The 21,954-nt window shown below is 31.8% G+C and overlaps 3 protein-coding genes across 4 annotated transcripts; all 3 read right to left on the bottom strand.

Annotated features, from left to right (window-relative positions):
* Positions 1 to 233: 233 nt before the first annotated feature.
* Positions 234 to 4,802, bottom strand: LOC103485573 (phosphoinositide phospholipase C 6). The gene is made up of 9 exons (XM_008443244.3): positions 4,215 to 4,802; positions 3,497 to 3,693; positions 3,251 to 3,386; positions 2,927 to 3,142; positions 2,398 to 2,621; positions 2,181 to 2,298; positions 1,656 to 1,808; positions 1,490 to 1,576; positions 234 to 585 (listed from the first exon to the last, which is right to left on the bottom strand). The coding sequence occupies exons 1-9, from the start codon at positions 4,545 to 4,547 to the stop codon at positions 286 to 288; spliced, it is 1,764 nt and encodes a 587-aa protein (XP_008441466.1). The 5' UTR covers positions 4,548 to 4,802; the 3' UTR covers positions 234 to 285.
* Positions 4,803 to 5,883: 1,081 nt separating this feature from the next.
* LOC103485572 (DNA replication complex GINS protein PSF3-like) lies at positions 5,884 to 11,038 on the bottom strand. Of its 2 annotated transcripts, XM_008443242.3 has the most exons (8): positions 10,432 to 11,036; positions 10,015 to 10,084; positions 8,427 to 8,515; positions 8,284 to 8,352; positions 8,103 to 8,203; positions 7,212 to 7,304; positions 6,295 to 6,434; positions 5,884 to 6,198 (listed from the first exon to the last, which is right to left on the bottom strand). In XM_008443242.3, the coding sequence occupies exons 3-8, from the start codon at positions 8,469 to 8,471 to the stop codon at positions 6,089 to 6,091; spliced, it is 558 nt and encodes a 185-aa protein (XP_008441464.1). In that variant the 5' UTR covers positions 8,472 to 8,515; positions 10,015 to 10,084; positions 10,432 to 11,036; the 3' UTR covers positions 5,884 to 6,088. The 2 variants fall into 2 exon arrangements, with proteins under 2 accessions (XP_008441464.1, XP_050937839.1); XM_051081882.1 differs by lacking the exon at positions 8,284 to 8,352 and having other exon boundaries at positions 10,432 to 11,038.
* A 341-nt stretch (positions 11,039 to 11,379) lies between these two features.
* LOC103485571 (putative ABC1 protein At2g40090) lies at positions 11,380 to 16,139 on the bottom strand. The gene is made up of 12 exons (XM_008443239.3): positions 15,895 to 16,139; positions 15,380 to 15,534; positions 15,165 to 15,290; positions 14,842 to 14,937; positions 14,624 to 14,724; positions 14,388 to 14,424; positions 13,876 to 14,094; positions 13,334 to 13,445; positions 13,103 to 13,194; positions 12,812 to 12,991; positions 12,408 to 12,521; positions 11,380 to 11,945 (listed from the first exon to the last, which is right to left on the bottom strand). The coding sequence occupies exons 1-12, from the start codon at positions 16,076 to 16,078 to the stop codon at positions 11,745 to 11,747; spliced, it is 1,617 nt and encodes a 538-aa protein (XP_008441461.2). The 5' UTR covers positions 16,079 to 16,139; the 3' UTR covers positions 11,380 to 11,744.
* Positions 16,140 to 21,954: the final 5,815 nt, after the last annotated feature.

Raw genomic sequence — 21,954 nt, 5'->3', positions numbered from 1 at the left:
CAAAGACCCAGAACAAAGCCCAACGCAGACAAGATCCAACCGCTAAACATAGTGCATTATCAATCATATACTACAACAATTTTGACTTGAAAACCTTTGACATTTTTATCTGCATTTAAACAAACCAATAAATAAAGAGAGATTAATTTTGTTGATTCCACGAAAGAGAGTGGCTGCACTTCAAAAGAAAAATCCAGTAGCCAAAGAAGGCCAGAGGTAAAGAGGCAGGCAGCTATAATAAGTAATAACACTAGTAATTGAACAACAATGGAAGGAATCATTTGTTTATCTATACAAAAACTGGAAGCGCATAAGAAGCCTCGCAGACTTTAATTTCTCACCCTTCTTGTCGTAAAGAGGGACAGCACGAATCCCAGGCCTGAGCTCTGATATTGGCAAACATGTCTGCCCACCAAAGTCATCCTTCTCCGACCTGTCGAAGTCTCGAACTTCCATTTGCAATAAACCAAGCTCTGGAACTGTCAATGGAAACTTGAACTCTTCGTTCCATACTGGCACCCAATTGTTCTCAATAACCTTTGTCTTCTTCTTCACTGCATCTGCTGGGACCCCAACTATTCGAATCTGTCATTCATTCCACACTCATACCTTTAGTCTAAACCAAATCTAGGTTGAGACTTTGGAGGAGGTATCTCTCTGGGTTACTTGAAGTTTGGATTGTTAAGGTCTCATTTTATAATTATAATTATTTAGACTTCGTTTCCTAACTATTTGATTGTTAGTGTTTTTTTTGGGAAAGTTAAGTCTATTTTTTCTCCATTTCTGAGACAGATTTTTATCTTCCTTGAGTAAAAGTCTTGAATTCTTAGCTAAGTTCAAAAACAAAAACAAGTTTTTAAAAACGATTTCTATTAGCTTTAAAAAAATAGGCTTGCCTTTTTCTATATACGTGAATATTTGGGCCAGCTTATTTTCATAACGACTAATCTCACTAAACAACCCAAACATTTGAGTGTCAAAGAAACTCGTAAAAAATTAATTTCTAGGTAAGTAGCTACCCTAGATTGAAAAAATTTGACTTGATTTTTTAAATTATTGGTAAAAAGAAAATGACAAAGCTAGAAATATAGGTGTGATGGGTGTTTACAGGCTTAATTTTCAAAAACTAAATGATACCAAATGAGACCTTAGTTTTTGTTTTTGAAAATTAAGTTTATAATAATACTTTGACCCCTGGCAATGTTTTCAAAATTCTGTCAAGAAAGTAGTATTTAGTTTGATTCTTGTTTTTGTAATTTGGGTAAGAATTTAGATGTTAAATTAAGAAAGATGAAACAATGGTGAGAACTCGTATGAGGGATATATATGATATCTTCTATTCTTCTAAGCTATTATATTCATGCACTTGGTTGTATAAATCTTGTTTGACACCCTTGGTTGAATTCTGTGTTATTCCAGAATTAGCAAATTCCAACAGAAGATGGTGAAAAAGTCACGTTGGTGGGAGGAATGAATTTTCACCACTAACCTTTGTGTAGAAGTCTGGTGGGGAGTAGTTATCAAAATGCGTTTGACTAAAGTCAGAGCTCCATCCATCTCCCAAATATACAGTTACCTGAAGATAATAACATGAATGTTAAAACTGATGCCAAGGGAAAACCAAATTTAATTAAAAACCAACACAATTAGCTTACTTTTAATGTTTCCTTCACTGGTAAAGGTCTACTGGGATCAAAGACCTCATTTTGTGGGCCTTTAAGCAGTAGAAAGTCTGGTTTTTTCAAGTAACCACACCCTCCATTGGCTCTAAACATCCCATGCATCAGCCACAATGATCTCCCGTAGCCCTGTCGAAGGAAAATAAACAGGTGCTTCATTGGATCATTCCTTACAGGTTGAACAAATAGTGAGTGGTATCAAACAAAACAATTTTTCTATTTCTGTTGCAAAGAACATAGATTTATAAGAAATTTTGCTTAAAATTATCAAACTATGGCCTAGTTATCATGTAAGGTCGTAACATTTGTAAGCTTAAGTCAACAGCGTTTGAACTCATTCAGAGAACCGTTCTTTTCTTCTTGGTGCAAAAGATATATCTGGTTTGCATGCAGGATAATAATTTTAAGTTGTGTAATGCACTTCCTTACTAGATGCTACCAGTAAAACAGTCTTGGACCAAAGAATGTAAAGAGAAAAAATGTCAAGAGGTCAATCAGCACCTGCATGTTTAAAGCTACCATCTGAGCTCCATGTGTCCACCCAATATTTGGCCTGAAATTTGAGGACGTGACACGTGTTCCTTTCGGGTAAACTCTCAAGATATTCCTCTGGGTAAACCTAAAGATCACACAACTATAAGTATCAAGCACCAGCAAAAGTAAAGAAAGTCTTTTATGAAGAAACAAATCTCTTACACGTTATAAGTTGAATAGTTACCTTACAACATCAGATCCATTAGAGACTACGGCCTTTTCAAGTCCCTGCTCACTCAAGCTAAGGCGCCTGACCTTGTCACCTTGTACGTTCAATGCATCCTTTAAGCAGCCACCCTTTGGTTTTCCTGCATGGATTGTAATTAGACGTTTGTACTCGGGTGCACCTTGTTGAAACGTTTTTAACTCGCCTACAATGCTTTCGTCATCATCTGGATCACTTTCACTCTGTCATCAATGAAAAGTGTCAATCAACCCGCAGTATATACTTCAGTATAAGAAACAATATGTTGTAAGACCACTAGTTTTGGAAATAGTAAGATTATTAGTATAAATATTTGTATGATTATTAGAAGGGTCACGTTAGTAGGTAGATAGTAAGTTTGCTAGAGCTTCTAGTTATAAATAGACTATAGAGGAAGTGGGTTTCCTTTGAGTAATTTGGGAAAGAATAGTCCTTCAAAAGGATATGGTACATTGTAGTTCATGAGTGTTTTTATTAGGAAGTATCTTATCTTTCATTCCTCAATCACCTGCTCCTCAGCTTCGAGATCTGGAGTCTCCATTCCCGATGTTTCCTCTTCAGATGACTCTTTTCCATCACTTAAAACCTTGTCCTTTTCCAGGTACTCTTTTGGTGGCTTTGTTGAAATAATAATTCTATATTTTAGGGATTCTGGAGATGGGAATTCTGACAAGCTCGCTGCCTGAGGATAGAACAATGTATCTCCAAATATTCCAGTTACCATCTGCAAGTAATCTAGAGAGTGAGGAAACAAGAAGCATACATATTAATCATATTAAAGAAAAATCTTTAACCAAAAGTAAAGATAATTATTTTGAGTAGGAAAGAAAACCTCTGCCACTTTAGCTTGAAGGTTAGGAGTAAGATGATCTTCAAGGGTTATAATAACAGGATATGGAGATTTCTCAAAAGCATGTTCTTTTATAGACTTCAAACACTTCAAGAGTGTCACGGGGCTGGTTAAAGTCCTACAGTCATCCACAAAATGGTTCTGTCCAGTGATTTCCTCTTTTAAAATTTAAACATCGGCTAATATTTTCATTAGTTGACTTGATGATATTGAATGATCGGCTAGTACCTTCCATGAAGAACATGAACATCATCTTTTGCTGAATTTGGCCATAAATCAAGTTCAACTACCCGCAACCCACTCTTCAAACCCTTTATGATGGGAGCATCGCTACAATCACTACTAAGTTGATTCCCTGTAAGGTAAGAGTTGTGCCCTGTATATATGAAATAGTGTGACAATGGAGCACTCATATCATGATGTACCTGTAAAAAGTATTGTTATTACAAGCATTACTGATTGTACGCAAATGATGTTCATTGGAATTGGATAGTTGCAATAAGCAACCTATTGAATTGACAATCTAATCATCTTCAACTAATTGTCTAACCGCATTTATCATCTTGCTCTCTTAGTAACTTGTCATGATAAAGTTCTTCAAAATTCTATCATAGTTATAGAGTGATATGACCCAAACAGAACTAAAAGATAAACGATAAAAGGTATAAGATAACCCAAGCATTCAACGTATTTGGAACTTCCCATCTCTGTAAACTAACTCAATCTACAAAATTTAGGCACTAAACTTCTAATTTACCCTTCAAATTTGATTACTCTGCTAACAGTACAAAGAAAAGAATAAGAAAAGGATAAGAACTGATTCTTATATTCATTTTTCCCCTACAAAGGCACTATCCAGAACAAATTATTGCTACATATAGGTAAAAACAGAGAGAGAGAGAGACAACAAAAAGGGAGTAACAGAGGAAGGGGAAAGCAAGGAAACCTGAGTTTTAATGGGACCATTGAAATCATCCATGAAGAGATAGTGGAAGAAATCATCAAGGGTGAAACCCTGAACCAAATGATCAGAGGGACTATCCGAGCTTCGTCGCCTCTGCAAGACCTGTTGGAGAATCTGCTCGGCCTCAGATGGGGCACATTCCACATCCCCTTGTTGATCCACAAGAAAACGGAGGAATTGATCGGCCGACATGTAGTCTCGGCCACCTGAAAAAGAAGCGAAAAGATTTCTGACGTCGGGCGGTGGTTCAGCCTCAGTGGTTTTGAACTTGCGACTGAAACAGAGAACCTTGTAACTGCTGCATCCACCTTTCATGTCGGATCAGAGGTTGAAAGAGTGGAAAAACAAAAGGGGTTCTCGGGTTGGAAAGTGATGTTGTGAATGCGAGGAATGGAGAGGCGATCCTGGATGACGGAAATGTTGAGTTGAGAGAGAAGAAGCCAAATTTGTCGGAGAGTTTAATGCTGAATCGCTCGGCCACGTCCAGTTTTCAAAATTACACAAACCCAATAAACAAAAGGAATGAAGAAAACTTCTTTTAACTAAAGATTGCGCCAATTCTCACCGGCCATGTGGTTTATTCTTTGCGTTTGTATTTTAGTCAACTCCCACCAATTTAATTTATTAATGTCAGCAACGTCGGTCGGTCTTTCTTTATCGAATCAAATTTATCCAAATAAATAATACAATTTCCGTCACCATATTACTTTATTGTTTCATTTCTTAAATTTCGTTCTTTTTTTTTTTTTTTTTTCTGTTAGCCGTAAGATTTTTACTACAAAATTTGACAATACTTCTTGGATGAAAATTCTAAATTTAATTTTGAGAGAGTAGATTTAAGATTTATCAAAATTTCGTGAATTAAGATTGGATAGTTGAAAATATGAGTACAAGAATTTAACCAAAAAAAAGTAATTTTGTTTTTTTATATATATACAACATTCTTAATTGTACCATTTTGTTTGGGGTGGGAAGTTTAAATACCTCATACCCTTATTTGCTTTACTTGAGAAAAATAATTTGTTATATTTTTCATAAAATCTTTCAATTATTAATTAAGATATTAACATATTAAAATCTCTACATCTTTATTTTTATTATACATTAAAAACCTTATGTGTGGTGGTGGAACATTGTGTGCATCCATGATGTGTGTTGTGAACCTTCAAGAAAAATAGTCCCAAATGCATTTGAAAAACAAAAACTAGATTGTTGTAAAATAGAAACAGATTTCAACCATGTTCACTTTTAGTAACTACAGTAAATTATACTTTAAAGGAACAAATAACAAGTTTTTTTTATTTTGAAGTTTAACTGCTGTAACGAACACAATCAAAATTATGAAGATGATTGAAGAGTTTTCTTTTTAAGTATATTGTTTTGTAGATATTACACTATCTAGGAAGCCTAGATTTGGATGCATATTTAGAAATTTAAGTTTGATTAGTTTAAGCTATCACCTTAATCATTTGTTTATTTATCCCGTTTCAAAATAATTAAGTTTTTTAAATTATATCAAATATATGCTCCTTAATTTATTGGTATATTAAGATTTGGATTAAACATCAATTAACCCTAAAGTAGACTTAATTTAGCACAAATACTACATAAGATTCAAATCCAACATAGTTGAGCCAGAGGGTAATAAGAAAATGGAAATGTAAAAAGTAGTATGAAGAGTAAAATAAAATAATAATTATTGTAATTTAATTTATAGAAAAAAAACTAAGCATCAAAATTACTCATGAAATAAATATAAGCAAATTAGGAATAAGTGACTACTTTTCCAGGAAGGGGGGATACAAACTTAGATTTAAGATACTTTATATAGAATAAATTTAAGATCAAATTAGTGGCTACTCAGTTGACTTCCTCTTCCTGCTTAGAAAGGATGCTCTCTGGAATCTAGGTCCACCCATTCTCCATTTCTTGAAGGCTGTCATGGAGGATTGAGCTGCTTCATACACTGCACAAAAAATGGGTTGTTTTATTAATTGGAGTTTGAAGAGAATCACTATATGTGGAAAAAAGAGACAGACAAAACATCTAACAAATATCTCACTTTTGGTTTCTTCTTTTGACAGAAGTGCCAAATATTTAGAACTTGCCGCAAATACTGCACTGTGAGCCTTCGTAAGAACTTCCTTGTACCTACTCTTGAAAGTCGATAGAAGCCAAGAACCGATTGTTCTATCGCCAACCCTGACAATGGAGTTTGTGATGAGAAGTTAGAATAATCCTCTAACATGAGCTACCTCGACTATAACTTATCTATACTCTTGAGGTTGGAGGTTGAAATCCTCCTCGACGTTGCTTGTACAAATAAAACCAAACAACATGTGGAAGAAAAACAAGAGAGATATTCAATCTACTGTGTTCTCTTCCATTTAGGTACATTTAACAAATCTTACAAACCGCAATTTGGTACAGCACACCCCAACGAAACAGACATCCTACATGCACTCCAAGGCAACAAGCTCTACTTACAAGATAGCTTAAAATCTCTGTGCATATTTATCAATCTGAATATACAATGGAATGAAATTGAGATTGATATTCATTGAGATCCAAAACTTGAGATGGTAACATGCGCCAGATTACTGTTAAGCCTAAATACATGATCCTTGGTAGGATGTGCAACCAGCATGCTTAATAAACAAGTTTAAATAGATCGTTTTATAAGTCAATTAGACTGCAGTAAATAAGTAGTCTTATGTCTAGATAACTTAATTGTTATATTTGAAAAAGGATATTTTAAATGCCATGTCTCCAGAAGGCTACTTCTGGCAAAGGTGAAAATAAATCATGCTTATTAGATTACAAATGTATTTCAAATGAAAGGGCACTTAAACAGTTTCCATTTCAAATGGCCATAAGTGTGACTTCACCTAAATTAATAGGCAAAGCAGCAATATAAAAGTTTCTTCTCATAAAAGAATCACGATTTACATCCCAAGTGTTGGATCTCAGGATACTCACAAAGGTGCAATCTTGCATCCAAATTCATAGAAGAATTGACATCTAGATCGAAGATCAACAAATGCAGCATCAGCCTGAATTTCCAGTCGTGTTCTAGTAAGAGAACAAGAGCACTGGTCAGCTACAAAGATCATCATATTTTCAATATATATAAGAATAAATGTCATCATCAAAGTCTTACTGATTCCTTTAATCATGAGATTCTAATGCAGGAAGTTTCCACTAGTAATAAAGTAGTGAGTACATGGAAAACTTGAGCCACACGAAGGTTTCGAAAACTACGCCCGAAAAAAATTCCTTTGGGCGTGATCTCTTATGCAGCAAGTGCGAGCATTCTAAAAGAGATTCTATAAATAAATCTCAAAAAGTTTGGAATGCTACAATTTCATGACCATAACAGATCATCAGGACAGTATCAAGGAGAAATAACCATAACTTTTGTTTTGATAAATGAAACTGAAAGGTAAGGCCATTAACATCATTTGTCTCCCATGTAAATGTAATTCATCAGCAAGCCAAAGGAGTAATGAATAAGTTAAAAATAATAACACAATTAACTTTAAAAATGACCAAACCAAATCTGACTAATGCCTGTACTCTTCGGATTCCAATTCACAAGTTTATGCTCATAAATAATTAGCGGACCAAAAAAATGCAATCCATGAGACCTACGTGCTAGCCAGATGGGAAAAAACACTACACATAAAAATGAATTATGCAATCACAGGATTAGAGGAAAAGGAATCAAAATTCAGCGTCTTTTCATGTCAGCTATTAGGAAGTCGGGACAGTGTAAATAAAATCCTCCTCTTAAGCTCCCAAAAATTTTAGAACACTCTAAGCTTGCTGAAATTATTGGTTGTAGAGCTTAAATGTAATGGCTATTGCTACCTTTGGTTAAAACAGGAAGGTAAGGCCATAACCGCCACTTGTCTCAGATGCAGCTCTTGTGCAAGCCAAAAGGGTAGCTCTACTTTGGATCCAGATTCAACCTGAAATAACACCAAATAAGAAAATATAAGTTTTTCATTCAACATACGTAATATATCTCCTACTAATAACTGGAACTCACAGAATCTGTTTCAGAACTGGGATCAATTCCAACTCCATTAACTGCCTTTTGGAACACAACTGAGACAAGCTGTCAAGACAAAGACTCAATATTGATTTTGCAAGTTGATTAAACTTTATCAGGTAAAAGGATAAGTTATTGACCTCTTCCTCTGCAAGAATGTCATCAATATCATAATAACTTGTCATTCTGAGAGCATTCAACACGTACTCCAGCCCAATGTTCAATACCTCTGCAAAAGATTAAACTTTCAAATTGATATATTATTTTCAACCATCACCATGTACTTCTACATTAAATATTTAGTTCGAACTGCCAGAAAATAAAATGGCAGTTCACCATCAAATTATCAACCCTTTGGTTTTTTTAAATTAAGTTTATACCCACTACTTCCACCTATGAGTTTCTTTGTTTTGCAGTTACTTACTACCAATGTTTTCAAAATCCATGCTAAGCCTTGAAAACTAAGAAAAAATAGTTCATAAAACTTGTTTTGCTTTTGAAATTTGACTAAAAATTCGAATGTTAACTTAAGAAGATGAGCTTCATTGAGAGAAAGCAAACACAATGTTCAAAAATCAAATGGTGTGTAACAGATTGCACTTTCCAAAATGCAGACCAGAACAAGCAACTGATCCTGCATTTACACTTAGAAAAAGCAAACAATGAGAATAAAAATGTTCCATAAGGAATTCCCACATCAAGCTTTGAAATTTATTTTCTTTCAAGACGAGCCAAAAATACAAATCCTTGCAGAACTTTCAAATAAAAACTTTGTTACAAACAGTGTTTTCAAAGCCAATATCTTTCAATTAAATAAATTTTCCTAAACTGAACATTTCAAACTAAAGCTTTCAAAACCAAAAGTTTAGACTCAAACTTCCAAATAAACTTAAAACTTGCACTAGAAAAAAGTTCAAATAGACTTTAATGGAACAAATTTTTCGTTAGTTTTAACAAAAAAAAAAAAAAAAAAAAAAAAACTTCAATCGAAGAGTACTTTCAATCAGACAAAACTACCAATTGATCAATACTTCATTTGGCATAGCTTTCAATCAATCAATTCCTTCATTTAAGAGAGTGGAAAATATGCATAATTGGAATAGCCCAGACAAGTGTGGTTACCTGTTGGTAATACCAATCTTCTAGTCATTCGATCAGATAACAACAATTAAAAATCGACCAGAGATTATATTCAACACAATCAACCAGAGCATTCAATACAACTACTGAAGTATTCAATACAAAGGAATGCCAAACCACAATAAAGTGCCTTCCTACAAATAAGCTTCAATCAAATCATGTACTGTCTATTCCAAACTTGGCTGCTACAGAATGAGCATACGATCCCAAGACAAAGTTTAGTATATCCAATGGTCCTTATCGAATTGATAAAAAAAATTCATAAACATTATAAACATAACATGTAACTTCAAATAACAATTTTAAAAAATCAACCATTTAAGCTTTTCAATAATTTTCTATCATATATATCAAAACCAAAGGTCCAAAACAAACTTACTTTCAATTCTGAAATCAATCAAACGCTTTTATTTCAACTTATCCAAAATGACAAACATACTTTCAACTAGTAAAACAGTTAAAGCATACAAATTAAATTCGATGAATTTCAAATCATACAAAAATACTTCCAAACATTTGTCAAATCGCAATAGTCAAAAATAATTAAACCAAAATTTATCTTCTGGAAAGTATGTGGAGACTACTTACCAAGATTAACGACCAACCATTCTCAATCCAAAAATTCAATTCCTTGAACAAATGTCAACTTTTCAGAAGCCTAAACAATAAAGACAGGGTTTAGAGGCTAGAACTCGGATAAATAACCATAATCATAATTGAAAGACTGTTCAAGAGGGATATTCAAATCCAAAATCAACCTTAAACCTCAATCGACCATTTTAAGCTCGTCAACAACCATAAACAAGAAAATTCCCACAGATTAAAGACTAATCTAATATACTTTAATAGAGTTCGAGAGGGTTCAAATTGCATTAATACTTATTGAACCTTAATCCAATAATTCGAAATTGGCCCAAACAAAACAATAGAAGAACTCCAAGGACTTATAGTCTAACTCAAACACCTAAATCGAATTCGGAAGCAAATTAGAGCAAAGTTACTCACTGAAGGGCTCCGATCTTAGTTGGTCGGTGTTCGAAAGTGTCCAAACTTGTAGATCAGAACCTTATGGACTGAGTAATTCGATTTGAAGCCACACTAAGTGAGGGTCAAAGCCGTGGTTCGACAAAAAGAAGAAAAATGCTGCTGCTAACTACTGGAAGGCATTCAATCGTTGCTACACGTTCGCCTCGAGTACTCGTGCCTTATCGACGCGTGAACCACAAACCTCCAAAGGAAACCCGTCGTCGCGAGGTGGTTCAATTGTCCTGCGAAGGAGAAACTTGTCGGAAAGAGAGAAATTCAGCAGCTCCCGCGCGTGGCGTAGGTTTGGGTTTGGTGCGCGGGAAATTTGATTGTTGGATCAAAAAATTTTGGGCTCTAATGAAATACATAAGACCCCTTTCTAGAAGTTTGTATTTGTATATTATTTTGCTGATGTCAGCATCTATGTAAAATTATACTTTTAACCTTTGGTTGCACGGTGGTCTGGGCAGTCACCGCTGCCGGAGAAGACCAATGCTCGTCGTCCCCGGAGAAGAAAAACTGAGTTAGGGAGAATTAGCAGCGGCCAGGGAGAGAACGGAAGCTTGAAGCCCATGGCCCCCTACGGTTTTCTCTTTTCTTTTTTATATATACATTTTGTTTTTCTCTTCCTTCACCTTCGTCTAGTTAGTAGTTACTTTCAAAATGATGCCCCCTTCTCGTTCCCAAGAGATTGAAAATTAATCTCTTTTTTTCAAATTTTGAAAATAAAGATTTAAAGGAAGTCTTCAAAAGAAAATATATTTTTATTTTTGAAAAATGCTCCCTTCTGATGCTACGTTTTTCTATTAAATATTCACGCTTAAACATTAAATGCAAAATTAAGTATTTAATAAAATGTTAGATAAAATCAAAATTGTAAATCTCAGAACTAAAACAAAATTCAAATTGAATACATCGAAGTCCATGTAGCCAAGTCCGTTCTTTATGAGATAAATTTTATTAAAACCCAATAGTATTGATACATTTATAATTTGTTATGAGTTACCATTGTAACCTCTCCAAATCCATAGTATACCCAAAAAGAAGATTCTCTCTTACAACTGCACTCCCACTCTAATGTATACATATTTTCTATCGTAATAATTAATATTACAATCTGTCACGCAAACACTATTTCAACTCTTCTTCTTCACCTGTATAGTCGATCCGTGTTCAAGAACCCAGCAACAAAAGAATGGGAAATTGGATCACGGAGAGAAAGAATGAAAAATCTTCAGAAAGTATGTTTGATGAAACTGCTCTTCCTCGCGTACTGATAAGGTTTCACATTTTCACCAAAGTAAAGCTTTTTTGAGATGTAAAAGCCATAAAGCTAGCTGCAACGTGAAAAATCGAGCTTCCAACATTACTTCATCCAACCAAGCATTTAACCAACGTGTCAATGATTTATTTTTGGATAATTTTGCCTCGATAACTGCTTCAGATGATACCTTCCCGATTATGAGGAATGTTTCCAGTGAAGATCCCTGCAACTGTTAACAAACAGTTTTAATAATACTTTTTTTAGACTATCCGAAAAGTTTTGACAATATTGCTAAACCTAATGTTACTACTTTAAGAGCTATTTTAATTTATTCATAGTTACCGGAGATCCGAAAGCACCAACTTAATCTATAAGGAACCCAAAACGAGCATAGCTCAATTAGCATACAAGAATGTTAGTGATTATGAAATTTATAATCTGAATCCCTCGATAAAAGAACAAAAAAAAATTCAGAAAGTTGTCCCTCTATCTAGTACCAACAACTGTTTGAACTAAGCATAAACACCAGAAAATTGCCGGAACCAGAACATTTCTGCTTCAACCCTAGTGACTGAACTATACTCAAGTTGGCCGAGGAGCTTTCAAATTGCCAAAAATAAAGTATAGTTATTAAAAGGGCTGCATAGAGCATTACAAAAGTAAATCTTTTTACAAAGAAAAAGCATATTACCAGAGAATTGTTAACCGCCCTCAAACAATCATTTGTCTTCAGCATCAACAAGATCACACGTGGTAATTTCCTAAGTAGCTCTGAGATTTGTGGGAAATACTCTGAAGCATACATCTGAGAAGAAAGAAAGATCAAATGCCGTCAGATGGCCAGTTGAGGAGTTTACTATGAGAATAAGTTATCTCATTTTAAGAGAGTTTTTCCATACTTTCTAAGAAAAACAATGGTCGTAACTGTTTCACCAAATAAGTAATAGTGTTTCAGGATGGGATGGGTTTTATAAACCCGCTGTGTAAGAGTATATAAGAACTCCCTTTATTATTTCTCAAAAAAAAAAAAAAAATTCCTTTATTATAATTATTATTATTTGTTGGGGGTGGTACGTACCATCTAAGAGAAATTACCTGTAATTCTGAACGTTCGTTGTCAGTTCCTTGAATGACTAAATGGTCAACTGCTGGGTCAATGACTCGATTCCAAGGTTTCATAGTAAGAATTCCAGCAAACAATGCATAAAGATCTTCCCCAGCACCCAATTTCTTACTGTTTTCCTTTATTGCTTCAGCATCAGAAAATATTAACGCCTAACAGTAAGGGAAAGAAAAGAAATAACATAAGATGACAAGCGAAGGCAGAGCCATGCTAGCAACATTAATACATTTAGACGACACTTTGATGAATTATGAAGGAAATACCTTCCAAAGGGAAGCATAGTTAAATCTTATGTTGAAGTCAAGATCTTTATACAGCCCATGGTCCAAAAGTACTAACTGTGGCTTCCTCTTGCCTGTGTGCCGACAGAAGAATTGACATATCAACATTAGCATTCCTTTTATCTCCTAAAGAACAAGCTAGGCTACATATTGATATCCCAAGAAGTTATCAATGGGTTTGACAAATCAAACGATCATTTAGTAACAGCTCACCAAAGATGTTCCTTCTATTAGAAGGCAACGGACGGACGAGCAAGTTTGCTGCATGAGGGTCACAGTGCACAAATCCATGCTTATATATCATCTCAGCAAATGCATGACTTACCTATACGATAAGTTGAAGGTAATTTAATCAGCAAGTGACGGAAAACTCATATAATTAATTCATAATAAGGTCAAGGAAGCATTATCAAAGATTTTAAAAGAACGTCTCAATAAATGGTCTGAATTCCAAAACCTGCACTACATCTTCTAGCTAGTCAATCTATAACTGTATAAATAAATAAATAGAAGTACAACCCAACTCTAATTAAATTCCACATCCAAACAGTAGATAAATTTTGCACGGTTGCACTTAAAATACTTTGAGCTGCAACATGTTTAAATACATGCAGTTTATAAAACCACGTGAGCATATAGGACTATCAAGTGGGTAAAGAAAGGAACACTCAGTGAACAAAGGCAAAATATAAATAACGCTCATAAATAAGCCTAATTTTCCCAAATAAACAGAATAGAGAAATCTGTGGTCTTACTAATTTTGCAACTTCTGATGGTTGAACTCCAAGCTTCTGAATGGCCTTAACATCATTTATTTGAGCACCATCCATAAACTCCATGGTCAATAACTTTGAGGTACTTAAATTCCAATACACCTTTGGAGCATACACATAGTCCGCAATATGAGGAGACAGCTTCCGAAAATTTTCCAAACATTTCTCACTGTTCCTGGCCTCGTTTAAGAAATCAAGTTCCTGGGGATGAGATTAAAAAGCTGTGTCGGAACTCACAGAGATGGAAAGTAATAAAATATGGACATTGATAATCCCGTAGGTTTTAGCTATAAAGCTAATAGTTGTAAAGTCAGCAATTAAACAATTAAGGAAAAAAAAGGAGGAAAGTTCGTTGACATCCTGTAAAAACTGAAGAATTCTGAGCAAGAATTTCTCAAGACATAAAAGAAAGTATACACAACCAGAGCAAAAGGAGTATAAATGATGGGCATACAACTAAAGGGAGAACAGGAGACGGAGAAAGGAACACCTACCTTTGGCAAACTTTCACTGATCTCATCAACCAACCACCTAAATATCAAAACAAAAAAGCATTTTTCATCGTAAGAGATCGTATAACAAAAGTCTCGAGAACAATATTATTGACAGTTGGTACAGAACTTTTCTTCATTCAGAGTATATATATGCATGATTTATATGTGTTTATTAAGGACGGGATGCAATTCATCCGCAAACCCTTAAAAAGATCATCATATGTTCTAGTACTGACCTATAATCAAAAGAAGGAAAAATTCGATATAGGGTGTTCACAATTAATGCAACACTTGCATGATCTGCAGCTGCAGTATCAGTCATATGAGTGTGCTGCACCTGAATATAAAGGGATTAGCATTAAACAAAATTGGCTCTCAAAAGACAAATAAATAAAAAATAAAAAAAATAAAAAACATGTGAATTCAAGATCAAATTTGTTGAATATAACAAGACCTTCACAGCAACTTTTTGCCCATCATGGGTGCGAGCAACATGCACTTGTGCAAGTGAAGCACTAGCTATCGGAGCAGGATTAAATTCCAAAAAGATCTGCACAAGAGAAGCCTTGCATCATAAGACAACATTTTGTTTATAATAAATAATAGTGTTAATACAATAGCAATGAGATTATGCAAAACATGATGTAAAAAACAGAAGCCCTAACTCATATGTAACACAATCACGATCAGCTTCTATCAGATTTCAAAACCAATTTTCATTAACAGAATGAATGCTAAATCTGATTACATCAAACAGGTTTAGCCAAGGAAATATACCTTCTCCGGTGTCATGCCAAGCTCTCTCTTAAACACTTCACACACTTGATTATACGGGGATACTGGACATTTGTTCAACATATATTCTCTCATTATCTGGACATATTCTTGGGGCACCAAGTACTCCTGCATGATAGTCGAAGAAAGGTAAATTAAGGACTGCAGTTCCATCTTCTTTTTCATCACATACTCAGGGATGTGGATAGAAGGCATACCAACTGACCAATATGTTGACCAAGCTTGATATATATTCCTCCATTTTTGAAGCATAACTCTTGAATTCTACGTGCAGATCTAAGGTGAACTTCGTGCTTAACTTTTTCCCTCTCACTACTACCTTCAGGCAATCTCCACAATGAATATTCGTAATCTAGGAAAAAAAGAGTGATGCCGATTCAAAGAACAGATTCAAGGGCTTGGTCATTCGTATAAATCTTAAATCTTACATCTCCGAACATAATGAATTCAACCCTTGAACAAACTACTCAAATCTCGTGAAATCAATGCAAATAATTGGCATACATTCGCATTCCAGCACAAATAAACAAGCATAACAAGCTCGATTCCTATACCAGCTTACCAAACCCAGCAATTATTCTTAGCAGTTAGCATACAATTAAGCCTCAAAGTTAAATAAATAGTCAAAGAAGTAGCGGTAAGCATGCAATCAATTCCAGTAAAGCCAATGGAATATAAAATTAGGGACAAGTGGAAACGTAGGGATGCTTACCGACGGCAATGGTAGCAACTGTGAATGAAAGACGAACGAGGCGAAGTGGGACGGTGGTGCATAGCTTAAGAGCCATAGAAGGGTCGTCGGAGGTGGCTATGGAGGCCGCTGCGGCACCACCACCGATGGCGGTGGCTGCCATCGCGACTTTGGCTCCGGCGCGCCACAGAGACCTCGCGACCATACTTGAACGCCCTCCGTTTGGCGAATGAATGAAATTCGATAATTCACTGTGACCAAAATTAAACCGTACCGAATTTTAGGGCATTTTAAATATATATATATATATATATATATATATATATATATATATATATATATATATATCTATAGCAGACAATTAAAACTATTTAATTAATTTAACAAAATCTCAATTAAGTTATCTTTTACTATATTTTATACTTTTTTATCCATCAAAATTTTTCATATTTAGATACAAAGAAAACTATCAGTAACAATTTAAGGAAAAAAAAACAATTTAATCAATAAATTGAAATTTAAAGTAATTTATTCCATGTAGGTAACTATGGTAAAAAGTATGAAAACTTAATTGATTGAAAAACTTAACAATATAAAAAAAAAAACTTTTTTAAACGTTTAAATTAAATTTATAATCAACATATTGTATTAAATTTAATGATATATTGAATTTGCGCAATTAGTTATTCCATTCTATTCCAAACAATCTATATCTACATATTTATATCATTAAATATTTTTTAGAAAATATCTTATAATAAGGTGCCATTAGGACACGTGCTCCCTTCATTATCGATTTTTGTATTTTAATATTCATTTTGAAATGTCAGAGTACAATATTTATTAAATAATGTTTTATATTTACTAAAATTGGTTATGGTATAGTAGTTGCGCCTTTACTTTCTAACAATCAAGTCAAGAGTTTGAATCTTATGTGTTATAATTGTTTTCATAGAATAATTTTTATTCCAAATATCATTAGTTTTTATTTCAAATATCAATAGTTTTGTTTCCCCAAATATCAATTTTTTTCTTAAATTGTCACAAAATATATTTTATTCCAAACATCATTAATTTTCTTTTCCTAAATATCAAATATATTTCCAAATTTCAATAATTTTATTTCTCATTTTATTGACAAATTTCAATAATGTCATAAAAGAAGATAATTTATTAATAAGAGAAAAAAAACCTAACTAATATAAAACTCTAATTTATCTAACAAATATTTAGAAAAAATAATGTGAAAATTGTCCATCTTTTCTTTATTACTACAAATATAGTGAATGTTATTGGAGTATCAACGAAACGTCAAGATATTCTACGAGAGAAACATAGTATGAAAATTTTTGAAGCTTTAAATAATGATGAAATATCAAGTGGACAAGGATTAAATCAAGAGATAATGATTAAAAGACCAGAAGATACGCGATGGGAATCACATTACAACACTTTAACAAGTTTAATTACAATGTTCTCTTCAGTAGTTAATGTGCTTGAGACAATTGTGAACAGTGGATCAAATTCAGAACAAAAATATGAAGCACAGATTCTAATTAATTCAATATTGTCATTTGACTTTGTTTTCAATATGCATCTCATGAAAAATATATTGGAAATCACAAATGACTTGTCTCAAGCCTTACAAATGAAAGATCAAGATATCGTGAATGCAATGAATTTAGTCAACGTTTGTCAAGGTAGATTGCAAGCAATGAGAGAATCTGGTTGGGACTCATTATTAGAAAGAGTCTCCGATTTATGCAATAATCATGACACTGAAGTTCTTAAAATGGGTGCTATGTTTTTAGTTCGAGGATGAAAAAGTCGAAAATCTCAACCAATTACAAATTTGCATCATTATCGTGTTGAATTCATCTATGTGTCATTGATATGCAACTTCAAGAGTTTAATAATCGTTTTACTGAATCAAGTACTGAATTGCTTCTCTATATGACTTGTTTGAATCCGAGTAATTCATTTGCTTCTTTTGAAAGATAAAAACTTAGTCAACTTGCTTAGTTTTATCCTAAAGATTTTTCAGCTATTGAACTCTCTATACTTGAGGATCAACTTCAAAATTACATTATTGATATGCGTTCAGAGTCTGTTAAACTAAAAAACATCGTTGATCTTACAGTGAAAATGGTTGTTACAAAAATAGATAAGGTCTACCCATTAGTTTATCGATTGCTCACATTGACATTGATTTATCGGTTGCAACAGCCACTGTAGAGAGAACATTTTCTGCTATAAATATTGTGAAGATTCGTCTGTGCAATCAAATGGAAGATTGATGGATGAATGATTGTCTTATAACTTATATTAAAAAAGATTTATTGGATAAGTTAGATAATAAATTATCATGGATCTTCAAAACATGAAAATTCGTAGAAGATAATTGTAATACGTATTAAATTAATTATATCTTTGAAGTTATTAATATTTTTCTTTTACATTTTTTTTAGTGTGTCTATTACACAGTACCCCTATATAAATTTTACGTGGATATATGATGTAGGTTTAAAAAAATCTTTTAACTAATTATTCCAGCTATCAATTAAATATAGATTTTAAAAAAAAACTCCATCAACTAATTATTTATTTTCAAATATATATATGTATATATATATTATATTATATTATATTCACGTTGAATTAAACTTTAAAAAAGATTTAACTATTTATTTTGGTTTTCACATATCACGTTAAATATATAATTTTTTTCAAAAAAAAATATTTTATCTCTAATATTTAATCTTAAATATAATAAAATTTATTTATTTGTATTTATTAAAAGAAACTATATTTCATTTATTATTCAAATTTTAAGAAATTGTATCTTGTGTGTATGGATTATCTTTTATGCTTAATTTTGAAAAAAAAAATATTTTCAAAAAATATGACGTATTTGGTAGCTTTTGAAAATGTAATTTAAAAAAATTAAATTGAAAAATAATTTATTTTTATCATTAAGAAAATCATAATTTATATAAGTCCTACCAAATCCTTGAATAATCTCATTATATTATATTTTTATTTTTAAATTAGGTGAATAAAAATCCAAACAAAAATCTTAAGATGATATTTATCTAAATTAGTTTCTTTTAATCTTCTAAGTTATTTTTTTCTTCGGTTTTGCAGTAAGCAACACCTCTATTTTTTTTTGGGTAGAAATAACTCACTATCTCACTTCTTTTATTTGTTTAGCATAAGTTATATTGGTTAAATAATATATAGTCATTCTTTAAAAAAAGAAAAAAAAAAAAAAGAAATACTAAATTAAACAAGAGAACTAAATTACTATAAATAGTTTTTTACTTCTAATAGAATTTATTAGCTTTTACTTTAGAGTTCTATTACCGCAGGTGCAAAATATCATTAGTTAGTTTGTTTTCTTACCATCAAATACTTAAAGCTAATTAAGAGAAGAGATCAAAAAACTCAATTAAAAAACTTCCACAAAAAAGAAGTTTCAGAAAGGTATAATTAATTTAAATTTCGTTTTGATTAATATGAAACTTTGTAAAAAATATATACAAAAAAAAAAAAAAAAAACCTATTTTTTTTCCATATCTATTTTTTTTTCAAACAAATTCTCAAATATTTTATTTTAATTTATGTGTTCCATAATTATGTGGACAAGATTATCATATAAATCTTATTTACAACAACAATTTTATATAAAATATGGTAAGATTATAATAGAAAATTTGACTGAGAGTGAGATAAAAGATTTGATAAAAATGTGGTGAGAAAGTTCAAAATTATCAATTTTTAGGTTTTCTCAGTGTAATTTTACTCGAGATGAACAAGATTATCAAGTTTTGAGGAATCGATATCCGTAATTTATTTGAAAATATTTTAAAAAGAATAGTTAAGATTTGGAAAATTGCTAATGTCTATTGAGATGCACAAAAAAAATCCAAAACAGCCAAAACAAAAAACGTTAATATTTTAGAGAAGTCTCGATGGCCGATCTTATGAGATGGACTGAGAAAATATGTTTAAACAAATTTTAAAAAATGGTGCTAATTTTCCGAGACAAAACCAATTAAAAAGTCATTTGGAACCATTCCCCCGTTAACTATTTTATTAGGATATTGGTGGAGGGTGAGGTTGAGCACCTTTCTTGGTCATACTTTTGAGTCTAATTAAGATGATATTGGGTCATGTTGTGTGTGAAACATATGCCTTCCAAATTATTCTATCACTTTGCTGTTTCCGTATTTGCTATGTGGCCCAATCCAACACATCCTTTACATTCAAAATTATTCTATCCTAACTTTTTAACAAAAATGATATGAATGGTAAAAAAAAAAAAAAAAAAAAAAAAACCCTAAACTTGTAATCTTTTAGTGGTAAATACTAAACCCTCAAATTTTATATATATATATATATATATATATATATTTATCAATATAATAAAACCAAATCACAATAATAATAATACATTTTCTTTACAAGAATAAATTAACTAACAAGGCATAACTAGAATGAAATTGGAAAAATATAATAATATTAAAATAATAAAATATAACATATATATAAATAAGAAATTAATAAAATTAGGAAAATTTGAAAGATTCTCCACTTTTATGAAATTCTCTCCGAGGTACATACAACTCCACCAAATACCATTATTTATAGGTAGACAAGTAGGATGTGGCATTACATGGCTACTAAGATATCATGTTTGTTTGACATATGACTTGAGTGTTGGATGATAAATAGGTTGACATGTGGTTATGACCACTAGATACACTAATGAATAGTAAACATCGTTAATATTTATAATAAAAATCATATCTTTAGCCCAATAATTATTGTGTATTTATTAACTTAGTTCATTAATTTATAGCTAATGCGGGACAATACATAAAATTAATGTGTTATTTATTAGTACAAAAATCCCATTAACAAATATTAACATAATGTGTTCTTACACCATTTGTTAGGTGAATGTCCAGTGAAATCTTAAGTTAAACGTCGAGTAAAATACCTTTTTATTATTGTGTATTCAAGGGTCAATTCGAAAATTAGTATAGTTTAAAAAAAATAAGGTAAAAATGATACTTATAATACTTGTTAAGAAAAATGATACTTATAATACTCGTCAAGAGTAAAATACAGTTTTTTCATTGTGTTTCATGAAGTAGTGCAACTAATAAAAAATAGATTAAACTTGGAAGGTTAAAATAATAATAGTCTGATTTTTAAAATTAAAATTACTTTATTTTAAAGCGCTACATTTCTCTAATTTCTTTTTTTTTTTTTTTATAGATAGTAAAATAGGTAAAAATATTCATAGATGTTATACTAATAATAGTATAGAGATGTATACATGTATTGATGCATTATTTTAACCCTTTGATATTTTATTTGTGACAGTCAAACACAACTATATATATTTAAATTCAAAAGAACTGTCTGAATATAAAATTTATAGATTGATCATGACGTCACTGTCACCTTGGACTGATGTGTACTCAAACCTTTCATCTACAAACGCTTTTATTTTCTATTTTTCTATTTTTATTTATTTTTTTATATTTGAAAATAAAAATTAATAATTATATAAATTAAGTTATAAAAAATGTCCCTTTACCTTTGTAATTTCATAAAAAATACTCTTAAACTTTCGAAATAGTTCAAAAATATTTTTACAAAATTAAAAATTACCTCCAAATTATTGAAAAGTTTCATAATTAAGTACTCTTGAACTTAAAAAAAAAAAAGAAAAAAAAAAAACTCTGTTGATTTAAAATTTACACCAACTTTCTCATCAAACATAATAAAAATAAAAATTTAAGTTAAAATATAAGCTTTCACAAAATCTCACAAAATTTTTAATATAAAAGTTTCTCTTTAAAACATACTAAAACAATAACTAATCAAATGAAAAAAAAAATACTTTTGGCGGTTAACTAACTTCTTTATCTTTTATTTTTTTGTCACCCTCAGTGTACATTTTAATAATAAGATATATCGACTCCAAATAAGAATAATAAGAATCATGGAAACATCAATTAATTTAGGACATAAATAGTTTAACGAAGTTGTATATATGTTAATAGGTTA

Source organism: Cucumis melo, chromosome 3 (genome assembly GCF_025177605.1).
Source record: "Cucumis melo cultivar AY chromosome 3, USDA_Cmelo_AY_1.0, whole genome shotgun sequence".
Lineage (NCBI taxonomy): Eukaryota > Viridiplantae > Streptophyta > Magnoliopsida > Cucurbitales > Cucurbitaceae > Cucumis > Cucumis melo.
Note: the sequence above shows the minus strand (reverse complement) of the source record. Positions and strands in the feature narration are given on the sequence as shown.